Source organism: Miniopterus schreibersii (genome assembly GCF_964146895.1).
Source record: "Miniopterus schreibersii genome assembly, chromosome: 3".
In the NCBI taxonomy this organism is placed as follows: domain Eukaryota; kingdom Metazoa; phylum Chordata; class Mammalia; order Chiroptera; family Miniopteridae; genus Miniopterus; species Miniopterus schreibersii.
The window spans coordinates 64549049-64562189 of NC_138103.1; the positions used below are offsets into that span (position 1 = coordinate 64549049).

Below are 13141 nucleotides of genomic sequence, written 5' to 3' on the forward strand. Positions count from 1 at the left end.
CAGTGCTGATGTTTTTAGTTAGTGTTTTAATGTTTATTATTGTGTGAGCCTTGAAAATACTTTTTCTGAGTATTTGCATAGGGGAAAAACAAGCAGAATATAAAATCTTTTAAAAATGTTACCTAACATACAACTTGGTGTATTCCTCTTGTTCATGTATGCATGGTGTAGTAGCAGCTTGCTTTAGTGATACCTTTTGTGGTTAGAAAAATACTTCAGACATATTTGTCATAATTTACGTATACAATAAGCTATAAACTCCTCTGGTAGATTATAAGTTATCTGAAAGCAGGGCCTATGTCTGTCTTAGGTGTGTTGCATCCATTGCTTAGCACAGAATCTGATACATATTAAAAATTCTGCACATATTTATTAATGAATGAATGAACAAAATCATTTTAGCAAACCCATAAGTTTTGGCTTTTATTTTGAGAAGATTTAATGTAAAAAAAAAAGTATGCATTATAAAGATAAGTGGCCTTGATTCAAATACATCTATTTAGCACCCTAATCTTTGTTGGTCTTTAATTGTTGATGATGCTACTCTGTACTGCACTTTATTTAATTTAAAGATTACACATTTTTTTCCTGAATCTCTGAGCAAATTGTGAACACCTCAGGCTTAGAGACACTGGTTTCTAGTCCATGGTTATCCACGCTTCAAAAATATAGTAGACTTAAAAAGCACATCTGAGGGGAGGAAGCCCTGGTTCTGTGCAGGTGTGCTTTTAATACTCTCCCCAGAGGGAACAGTAAAGAAAGTGAGTCCTTTCAACCCTAGAGAGCAGGGACCTGGAAATGTCATTTATAGATTTGAATGAATACCTTTGTCAGAAGAAGCCTGACACAACCCAGTGTTGAAATATTAAGTGCCTGGTACATGCATGTCACAAACTACATCTCAGTAAGACTAATCTATTACAAGCCATTGACCATCTCAGAGCTAAGCACTTATTGTTTGTTTCTTTTTCTTAAATCAACTTGTTGAAAAATTTTTTTCAAGAATACACACTTTCTAATGAAGAGCCACGTTACGTTTTTAAAATTGACTTTAGAGAGAGAGAAACAGTGATTCGTTATTTATGCATTTATTGTTTGCTTCTTATATGTGCCTTGAATGGAGATCAAACCCGAAACTTTGGTGTATCAGGACGACGCTCTAACCAACTGGGCTATCCAGTCAGGGCCACATTTACATTTTCATGTTAGCAAACAGTTGTCAGATTATAAAATAATTATTTCCCGTTAGGATTTCTTCTGAAGGTCTTTTATAATCTTTAAACAAAAAATATTTAAAAATAATTAATAGTTTGCATAGTGGAGAAGAAATACTATATGCTAACTGAAATAAAAATTTTGATTAAAAAAAACCATTTTGCATAACCATATAGAAACTTAATTTAAATTTTTTCTTGGAAAACTGCAAAGGAAAATTGTTTGTTTTGAAACGTTAAGGACTGCCTCATAGATTTTTGAAAGAGAACATGCAATGAATGAAATATTTCTTATTTTATAGGAGAAAGAAAAAAAAACAAAGCAAGATAAAAATCCTGTTACCAAAGATGTTTCACTTCTGGATCTAGATGATTGTAAGTATTAAAATTTAATTTTTTTTCTTCTGTGTTTAGTAATATTTTTTATTTTTAGAGTACCTTTCATTTACATGTCTCAACATGTATTAACATCTATTATGAACAATTTATAGATGAATATGCCAAGAAAATTTTAGAAATTGGTTTTATTGGTATCTTTTCTTGTAATCTATTCAGCATATCAGTTTGTATCACCTGAATATAATCAGTTAAATAAAAGTGCATCAGATTCGCTTGAAGATCTTTTTCTTTAGTAATTTATACTTGTTTTTAGTAAATAATTATCCATATATCACAACTTCTACATTGTTAAACGTTGGCTATGGGGATTGAGACATCTAACTTAAGGAGGTAGGGAATTAGGAAAGTAATTAGAAATATAAAGGACATCACCATCTTCCACTTCCCACACCCCTCCCTTTTTTTTTTTTTTTTTTTAATATATCTTTATTGATTTTGGGGGGGGGGGGGGAACGTCGATGATGAGTCATTGATCCTCTGCCTCCTGCATGCCCCAACTGGGGATTGAGCCCGAAACCTTGGGCATGTGCCCTGACCAGGAATCGAACAGTGATCGCCTGGATCCTAGGTTGATGCTCAACCGCTGAGCCATGCCGGTGTGGGCAACTTGTCACACTTCTCATGGGAACAGAATTGGATACAAAAAGCTTTTGTGTGGCTATACTTACTAGTGTTTTAACTGCAAAAATTCCTTGTCTCAGCAAATCCACTTCTAAGAACTTTAGAATCCAACAAATATACTAACCCAAGTGTGCACAGATGTATATTCATCATCTCTCCTGAATCCTCCTTTATTGCGAGAGAGAAATAGTGGAATTGACTTTGTTGGTAGGTACATTTTGCACTAGAAGAAGAGTAAACAAGGAAGATTTCATGAATATTAAACTACTGTCATTTTTCAATGTAGTTTTTTCATGCTAGAGGTGAATTATGTTTGTAGGTTGTCTCATTCTTATAAACAGAACATAAAGCTTTGTATTTATATTATTTACCTGGACTGTCTCATGGCAAATTCTTAATATAGAGAAATTAAAATGTATGATACAGAGACATACTTAATAGAGATTAAAATAAAATTGGAGCCAAATTTGGATGGTTTTTCGCCTATTGGTGAAGATTTTAAAGTTTACATCATTTTTCACCTATTGGCAAAGTTTGCAAAGTATCATCCATTATTGCGAAGGTTTAAAGAAACAGGCATTCTACATATGTTTTTGATTGGAATATAAATAAGTGTAGCTTTTTGGAGTCATTTAACAATATCAATACTTTAAATTGCAAGCACCTACCAGTTTTGAGTTATCAATTCTGTTCTGGAATTTATCCTACAGATAAACTAGCAAGATCTTATTTCATTCTTGTTGTAGACCCTTCAGTGTAGTGGCGTATTTTTACACTTAGATTAACATTCATATTCCTAGGTTTCTCCGACTTTAGATGATCTGACTCCTGCCTGCCTTTCATCTGCTCTGTTCCTTTGCATTTCTGAAATACACCAGGCTCATTCCTGCCAAGGGCCTCTGTTCTGCTGTTCCCTCTACATGAACATTTCTTCCAGATCTTCTGATGGCAAGCTGCTGCTTATCTTCCACATCCCAGCTCCAAGTCACCTTCTCTTACACACCTTCACCCGTAACTGCTGACTGTCTTCATGGCATTTTTCACCACCTGAAATTGTCTTATTTTTTACTACTTGTTTATTGTCTGTCCACCCAGTTAGAGCCCGGGCTGTGTTGCATGAGAATAGTGCCCTGTCTGTGTTGCTCACTGTTACTCCTAGTGCATGAGCACAGGTCGCAGGCAGTGGGTTCTCAGTAAGTATTTATTGAATTAATAAAGTATGCAAGGTTATATATAAAAATTTCATTGCAGCATTATTTATTACAGTGAAAACAAACAAAATGTTACCAATAGAATGATATAACCATCAATGAAAATGGGGCAAATCTTTATATGTGCTAATTATGTTATATATCCAAAATATTACAATTTTTACAAAGCTGCGTGTCGAGCATGATTCTGTTTGTATTGTGTTGTTTTGTTTTAAAAGGGAGTAAATGAGGAGGTATGTCTTACACACAAACACAGTTGTACATCATATATTTCTGGAAGGCTGCAGAAGAAACAATTAGCAGTGTTAGCTCCAGCCCTTTTGAGGTGTAGGACTAAACTAGAACAAAGAGAAAGACTTTCATTTTATAGTTTACATCTTTCTGTGATGATGAATCTTTTATATACATATGTAATTTTTACAGTTTACAACAATAATCAAGCACATTTAAAAAGGAATTAAGAGTAAATGTGAAAAGATACTGGAGTGCACTAATTAAATTTTCTCCTTATATTTGATTCTAGATTTCCTGGCAGCTAAGGACAAAAGAGAAACCTGTAAAATGATATAATTTTTATTGTTAGATTCTTTTTTAAAGCATGTTTTTATATGTAGAAACAAAAGTTTTCTTAAATATTAAGTTTTAAATTTTTAAATGTAAGATTTTTTTATTTTAAGGGAAATTTCATTCCAACTTACATTTATTTTAACTCAACATAGTATATATTTGTTTGCTTTTAATGACCAAAAACTATTTCTTAAAAAATCTTATGCAGAAATAACACTTGAAACTCTCTTTTTAAATTGATTCAGCCCATGTTTGTGGATTATGTGCTATTATCTGTTCTAGAACAGATACATAGAATTTAGTCGTTCTCTTCCAGAGAGTAAAATGTAGTCAGGGACCCAAATAGGTAACAACTTACATGAGACAGATAATAGTGGCACAAAATGTAGTAACAAAATGAGGAAAACAAAAACCAATTAAAAAGCTACAAAGGCTTGTGGCAGAAGTATGATGTGAGCTTATAGATACAGATGAGTAGACTGTTGAGGGAGAAAAGCATTGTTGATAGTGGCTCTTAAAATCCTGACTTCATTGTATGCTACTATTAGCCTGCAGTAGTTCTCCACTGTCCATGGCAAGCAGTTTGTTGATCAAAACTAAAAAGGTATTCTCCAGTTGCATGAGTTGTTAGCTGTGGGAATCTGTTTAATTTTGAAAGGGGGGCAGACACATTGCTTGTGTTTTATGTAAGAGGCACATCATAAACCACAGAGTTTCTTTGTTCAGTGCGCATTGCATACCAGGAAAACTGCAAGTACTGAGTTTACATTTGTCTTTGTTCAGAAAACATTTATTAAATAAACACTTGCTATGATCTAGGTAATCTGCTACATGCTGGAGATTCTAAATGGATACAACGTTGTCCCTACCCAAGGAACTCTCAGTGTCATTAGATTGCCACATTATAAATGAAATGAGAGAGAGAGATGCCCAGAATGCTGTTGGATAGTGGGGTACCTAACCCACCTAGCAGTTTCCAGATGTAACATAATGCTTGAGCTGAGTGTAAGTAAGAATTAGTAAGGGAGTTGGAGGTAGGAGAAGTAAGGGAAGTAACTACATGGAGGAGTGAAAGAGCTCTCTGCTACCTGAAGTAATCATTGTTTCTCTCTGAGGAAGTGTCCTTAGCAACCCTAGCAGTAGACTGGCTCCACTAAAAACAGTTCTGTGGTTTTGAATAAGTAACTTGATATTTCTTTATTGTATCTATTGAGGGGATGTTATCAGAACCCTTTAATCAATTGAGTTAATTTGTGTCTCATTTTATTCATTTGTAAAGTGGGGGGAAAAGATTGAAAATTTCTGCAGTTCCTTTAGATTATGAAATTATATGACTATTTCATGAGGCCAGTTGATAATACATTAGAAAATATTTATGCTAAGGTAATATTTGACCTAATGATAGATTCGGCTTAGAAGGAGCAATATGCTTTCTCTTTTCCAGTCATATTTTATGTTTATGGAAATTAAAATATTTTTTAGTACCCTATACGATATCGTCTCAACAGGATGATCATAAAGCAGCAGTCATATTCTGGTGTGTTTTTTATAGGAAATGTAAACCTATATAATTACACTATTGGTACAACTAACTGTAGTCTTTCAAAAAAATTTTTATCACCCAACAATAATCATGCTTCAGACACACCTTATGATATGTGATATCATATTGTACCGGCAGCAGAGTGGAGTGGCTAGGCAGACAGTGGAGCTGGACCATCTTGAGTTCAAATCCCAGTTCTGTTACTTACTAGCTATTAACCTTCGACAAGTTATTTAATCTCTCTGTGCTTTGGTTGCTTTATCTATAAAATTGGGATAATAGTAATACTTTTTAGGACCATTAATAGGATTAAATGAGTTGATAATTGTGCTTGACATTTGGTAAGCATATGTAAGGGTGAGCTATGGTGGAAGGAGATGATGACAGCAAAGATGCAGCAGCAGCAAAAAGTTACATTTAACCAGTTAAATAGCTTCACATTAAATTATTATATATGAAAGTTTTTCATCTTAAATTTTAAAGCAAAACTTTGATCCGAATAGTTATATAATTATTTTATTAAATATACTTTAATAAAGAAAAACTTGTTTTGTAGAGGTTTGTTTTTTCCTCTGAACTTATGGAGATGGCAAAAAGCCCAGAAATACCTTAATTTATTTTTTTAAAAAAGAAAGAGGGGGGGGAGGAGGGAGGGAGGAAGGAAGGAAGGAAAAAAGGGGGGAGTGATTTGTAATCCAAATACCCTGGGTTTACATTCTAACATATCAGTTCAGGTTCTTTTCGTATGACTCTCCCCAAAATTTGAATCATATCGACATACTGTTTTATTATTTGCTTCTTTCTCTGTTTATCATGCACGTTCCTTTTCATGCCATAAATATTCTTTAACAACTTTTTTAACGACTGCATGGTTATTCTTTATATTGTTGTAATAAATTCTATTTAACAGGTTTACTATTGTTGGAAATCTAACTTGTTTCCATTTTTCTGCTGTCATAATCAGTGATGCAGTGCACATCAGCATAAGTATATTATTGCATTATCTCCATGACTGTTTCCTTAAGATAAATTCCCAGGAGTAGACTTGCTGGGACAAAAGCTGTAAAGAATTCTGTTGGTAAGATTGCCTTCCACAAAGCTTATAGCAACTTACACAGCATTAGTATGAGAGTGCCAATTCCTTTAACCCTTACCTATGCTGAATTTTGTATTTAAAAATTGCCTTCACCAATTTGATAGGGGGAAATGGTCTCTCATTTTAATTTCTATTCCATGTTATTTAAAAAATCTGCAGTCATTTTGTTTTTTACATATTAATTAAATAGTCAGCTGGCCTCAGAATCCAATTTAGGATAAACTTTCAGTGCCAGCTTCCATCTTGCCAGACCTGAAAACAGATGTATAATCATTTCTTTAATTCCAGAGCCTCTGTCTTCTGAAATATTAAAAGCCTGCCTTTTTTTTTTTTTTTTTTTTTTAAGAGTCTAACTTGCCTGTGGTACACATTTTCCTCTCTGGTCTTTGATGCCCTTTTCCCAACTCTTTAGCCAAGCCATAGTTGAAATGAGAGGGGTTTTAATTCAATTTTTATTACTAAACATGGACATCTAGTATTTCGGGTGGATGGATGAACAAGTGAACAAATATGCAGGTAGAACCCACCAGGAAAGGCAACGTACTGTGATGCAAGTGAGAAGAACTGTTTCTAGTCCTGCAGCGGTTCTACCATTCGCCTGTTTTATGACCTTGGCAGGCCTTACTCTCCCTGTGCCTGTCTCCAACATCTTTAACATAAATGCCCTTCCTGCCTCCTCACTGCCAACCTGAATGCTCCTTCGGTCTGTCCCTTAACCTAGCACTTGACTAATCATCCTGCTGCACCATGTGTCACATCATTCCTCTTTTTGGTAGAGTTTTAACAGTTCCCTTTAATGTACAAGATAAATCCAACCCCCTTAGCTTCCCAGTTTCCTGCCTCTCAGCCTTTGTTTATATTCTCTCATCCGAGAATTAAATTTCTTTCTTCCCTCTCATTCACAGCCTAACCTTACTGAAAAACTGGGCTTCCTCCCTCCTAGTTGTGAAGGGCTCTCTTACCACCGTATCCCCACTGATCCTGTGTTTTTTATCAACTCCCTGTGGCACTTGCTAACTGTACAGTGGTTTCCAGCATAGGTCTAAAGAAGCCTGGAGGTTGGTAGCCATGCTTTAGGCCCACAAAGGAATGAAAACAAGAAAGCAGGGTTCCACTTCTCCTTCACCCAGGCTCTGTTGTATATGTTGAGATTTTATTTAAAATTTCCTTTGAAAATGTTCTTCTTTTGGCAATATCATTTATGGACTATATGGTTACTTTTTTTTTTTTTACTTCAAGCATGTGTATCTCTTTTTATCAATTAGGTGTTAAGTTATTTGAAGACAGGGACCATATCTTGAACCATAACTTGAACTTTGTTCTCTTCTTGTTCAAGAAATATTTATTGCTGACTTTATGAATTAATATTCTGTCTAATTTATGGGATATTGTGAGACTAAAATGAGAAAAAGATGTTTTGAAAAGTGATGTCAAATTAAGTAAATATCACCTTATAGTGTTATTTTGGATTGAGAATTTGATGGAAGCTAAAACTTTGCTCACATTTTAATTTATTTCACTTAACAAACATTTGAGCAGTTACTTAGTACTAAAAAAGTCTGCTTATGCAGACTCGTAGAAATAAAAACATTTAAAGACATATTTGTATTACAAGAAAAGTATGGTTGTAGGAGTATGTCCAAACATTTCTGGGGGACCAAGAAGGTACATATAAGCTGTGTTTAGGTGAGTCAGGTTGCACATTCCTTCTAAGTGGTATCTTAATGGGTACAAGTTGCAAGGTGAGCCAGGCCGAGAAGTACCTTCTAGGCAGAGGGAAGAGAAAATGAAAGGCTCAGAGACATGAAATAAGATCTTGTCAACTATTATTCAGTAGAGCTAGAACCTAGGCATGACTGGTAAAATGAGAGATAAGCTAGACCTGTGCTGCCCAATATGGTGGCCACTGGCCACACATAGCTACTTAAATTTAAATTAATTAACAATAAAAATGCAGTTCTTTAGTCATACTAGCAACATTTCAAGAGCACAGCAGGCATGTTTGCCTCTGGCCACCACACTGGACAGCACAGCTTCAGAACATTTCTATCATCACAGGAAGTTCTACTAGGTAGTGCTGAGCTGGATCATAGAGCACCTTGCACACTTAATTAAGGATTTGGACTTTCGTTGGCAGTTGTGAACCTTTCAAGAGTCTTAAGCAGGGAAGTAACGTGATCAGATTTGCATTTTTTAAAAGATTTTCAAATTTTCGGGTATCTGATCTCTAGTACATAGGATTCTAGAATAAACATTTTTATCTAGCACATAGCTTTTGCTGACAAAGTATAATTGGAAGGGAATTAGATAGCCTGTGCCCCTATAATTATCACAGTACAGAACAGAATAGAATAAAGGATTTAAACACCCTTTTAAGATTTCTCACTCAACTGGAGAACTCTCTTGAAAGCTATTGTTATTCTTTATATTAGTCTGAAAGAAATGTTTCTTCACCTTTTTCTTTTAGTGAAGTTGCTGGGTGATAAATGTTAGTGATATGTGATAGTGTTATGTGATAAAAACTTTCAAAATCTATTCTGCAAGATATTTATTTATATCCTTATTTTATAGGATTTGCCATTATGTTTTGAAAGCTAAGACTAATAACTGCCATGACTTGATAATAACTTGACTACATCAAGATGTTAAATAGCATTGCCATTGATTTATTAATCAAAGTAATTTAATTAGGCTTACTAACAAAATAAAAATATTGCTTTTAATAATGTGAGTTAAATTTTCATGCATATTTGCTAACTTGGGTCTTTTCTTACAGTTAACACAGTATTCACTCCAATTGCACGTCCCACACCAGCTCTTTCTCCAAGCTTGGTAGCTGATCTTGAAGGTTTGAATTTGTCAACTTCTTCATCAGTCATCAGTGTAAGTAATTTTCAGAATACTTTAGCTCAGTTTTCAAATGATGCCATTGAATCATTTTTATTAAAATGCAAAGAATTGAAGTAGATTTTTAGTCTTGAATGATTCCTCCTCTAACAAGTTCAGTTCTGATCTGACCTTTTAATTCTGTAAGTATTTTTTAATTTGCTCTACTCAAACCATTGTCATCTCAGTTTACTTCTGTTGGTTACCCACATTTATTATGTGTACATTTGTCTCTGGGACTGTTCTCCATCAGTAATATATAAGGGTTCTTTGCCACTTCGAGTTAGTTTATATACATAAATTCTTCCATAAAGAGTTATTGTCTACATTAACAGACTTTTATTCTCATCATTCTGTTTCTTCCATGCTGTTTTTTTACTATAGGCTACTTAAAAATACCTGTTTTCATTTGAAAATTCAAGATTGTATTTCTCTCTGTTGTATCATCATGCATTTACTTACATGCTTTGGTGTATCTAAAGAAAATTCTTTAATGTTATTTATGGGGTATGACTGGAAGGGAGAGAAGAGGCTTGCCTAACTCAAAATAATGCCCAAACCATCAGCCCATCATAATATCTGAAACTGCAATAACTTTTGCTTTAAAAAAAAAAAAAATGATTTTAGAGAGAGAGGGAAAGAGGGAAAGAGAGAGAAACATCGATTTGTTATTTCACTTTTTTATGCATTCATTGGTTGATTCTTGTATGTGCCCTGACTAGGGATCAAACACACAACCTTGGTATAGCAGGACAATGCTCTCATGAACTGAGCTACCCGGCCAGGGCTTTAAAAAATTTTTTTTATTTGAATTTAGAGAGAGAGAGAGAATTACATGCTAACACTTTTTCTGTGTTAGCATATAAGATCACTAACCTTTCACTCTAAATCAAGTGTGCTGCCTAGGATATGTAATCTACTTGACCTCCTGTTAATTTGCGTCAGAAATTTGACAAACAGAGATAGAACAGTGAGTTCTTGATTGGAGCACAGATAACTTGAAGAGATCTGGTGCGCCCATGGTTCCAGGGCTGGCAGGGCACTGCGGGGTGCGTAGTTGGTGATCTGAGCTGCCCAGGAGCATAGAGCTGCTCTGCCAGAAGTGGGAATGAGGAGTACTCAATTCTTATAGATTATTACTAAAAATTCCCCCTTCAACACAAGTGTGATAACAGGGTCATGTGATGAAATACTCAGTAGAGCTACATGCATTTCTGTCCAGCTGTGGTCAGCTTAGAGTATAGGTGAAAACAAGCTTATAGTGTTGTTTTTAAGCTGTTGAGTGCAGTTATCTCCTAACCACTCAGAAATGAGTAAGAACCATATTTAGGATTTTAGTTTGCTTTTCTTTTTGCTTAAAGGGAAAGGTATGTTAAAAGAGATGGAGGAAAGCAGTGAAAATAAGCAGTTAAGCCTTTATTTAAGTAATAAATATTTATTGAGCATTTGTGGTAGGCTGTAAAGAGAAAGTGGTAATCAAAAAATCTATAGTGAAGCAGTTAGTCCTTGAAGGGAAAGCAGGCCCCTAAAAACTTGGGAGGCAGTAAAGTAGTGGATAAATACCTTGGGCTGATATCAGATGACCAGGGTGCAAATCCCTACTTTGCCACTTAGTAGCTATGTGACTTTGGGCAAATTGGTAGGTAACTTTTCTGTACCTCCAGTTTCCTATGAAGATAATATCTACTTCACAGGATTGTTGTGAGATTAATGAGATAAACATAAAGCTCTTAGAACAGTGACTGGCACATTGTCATTGCTTAGTGAATATTAACTAATATGGTAGAAGAACTATCTTTTTAAAATTCGTATTTTATACTGTACTTTAAACACGTACGATATATTTAAACACGTAAGGCATATTTAAGCCCCAGACTCAGAGACAAGTCTAGCTAAGATTAAATTCCTTTGAGTTTAGAGGAGGAAGAAATTATAAGTCAAAATTAAAAATAATTTTGTCATTTCAAATTTGGGAAAAATCCTTTATTTGTTCTGATGAAAATGTCAGTAGTCATGGAACTGTGGTAAAAATAATGAAAAATCACTGGCCCGGGTCTGCTTAAATTGAAAGCATTTTTTAATTAAACTTTGACAGTATGTTGTGCTTCCATTGCCTAGCCATGTCCCGTCTTATTCTTTTATTTAATTCTCTTCTGGGTGTGAATAGCTTTGATTTTTAAATGAAACTTTAAGGTGTGCCATACCACTGCTTCAGCTCTTTATTTCCGTGCTACTTCAGAGGCCTCATAGTTAATAACAGAACGTTATCATCACTTCCTTCCCTGGAGTATTAAAAAGAGCTCCTTTTACAAAAGAGACCATAATTCATTTTTAGTTGTAGGAGTTGTATTGCAATTTTTTTTTTTTTTTTTTTTGGCTTAAGCAACTATGTGCCAATCTAAGTCCTGACTGGTAGAAAAGACTCATAATGCTTTGTTGATATATAATAAAATTCTCCACCATGAAGAATCCACTTTATGATACTCTAATTACAGTTTTTAATGAACTTGTAATTATTACCGCCCAAAAAATGTCACCCACCAAATCAAAGAACATGTGCATATAAATCTGCAAGAAATTGAAGGATTAAAGAAGAGAAGACCATGGGCCTTTCCCTTTCTCTCTACTCTGTTGTGAGTAGTTCCTTTCGCTTCTGTGGGTTCACTCTTTTCAGAGCTTAGTTCACTGAACAGCCACTGACTTTTTTTCCTAAGATTATGGTTTTTAACGTTCATTTCTTATAATTAAATGTACTATAATAGGAAATAATAAGAGGTTTTTAAAATATTTGTTTAGGAAAGATTTAATCTCAATGGCAATTTTATTTTATATATCCAAAGTTGATTCAACTTTGTACTGCTTTCAACTGTATATTTCAAATTGCATGTGTTGCATTATTATAGTTGCAATGAAAAATACTGTTTTTACGCTTTAAGATAGATTATTATGCATTGGCCAATCATGAATTATTATTTAGTCATGTATCAACCAAGTTAACTTTCGTTACCTTTGTTCTTTTTAAAAAGCTTGCCAAAAATTTTCTGAACACAGCAGGGCATAGCATAGAAAATTGATAAGTATTATTTTAATAGTATCAAATCTTTGACATGAGAAACCTGACCTAAACATGGAAAATATTATTGTGATACTTATAAAACTTTCTCTTCAAAGGAAAAGAAAATGAATTTAACTGTAGGGCAGGCACATGCCCAGCTAACACTGAGATATTAATTTATTACTAGAGAGAGGAGAGTACGGAGTAAAAAATAGATAAGTACAGTATATGACCCTAATAGCAGAGAAAAGTAAAAGCCGCTTATTTTAGAATATATCAGATACACTATTATTCAAATCACTCAGGAATGTAATTACAGACAGCTTTTATAGCCCTGGCAATAAGGGTTGTTTCTTTAAATTTGCAGCTGTTCCACATTACTGAATAAATAAATACCTCCCCTATGTGTTAAATAATAAGAAGAAACAAACAAAATTTCAGTAAGTTCTGCTTTAAAGTGCATTATTTAGATTGAGATACAAACCAAATGTAATATGTACATCTTGTTTGAATCCTGATTGAAGCAAAGCAACTTTGAAAGACATGTAT

The 13141-nt window shown here is 34.3% G+C and overlaps 1 protein-coding gene across 1 annotated transcript in view; it reads left to right on the forward strand.

The window, feature by feature from the left end:
• AP3B1 (adaptor related protein complex 3 subunit beta 1) overlaps nucleotides 1-13141 on the forward strand; it is a 185870-nt gene that overhangs the window by 127732 nt on the left and 44997 nt on the right. The window contains exons 21-22 of the mRNA XM_081131585.1: nucleotides 1517-1589; nucleotides 9428-9534. Of these exons, the coding sequence (XP_080987711.1) occupies nucleotides 1517-1589; nucleotides 9428-9534 (180 nt within the window). The remainder of the gene's footprint in view (nucleotides 1-1516; nucleotides 1590-9427; nucleotides 9535-13141) is intronic.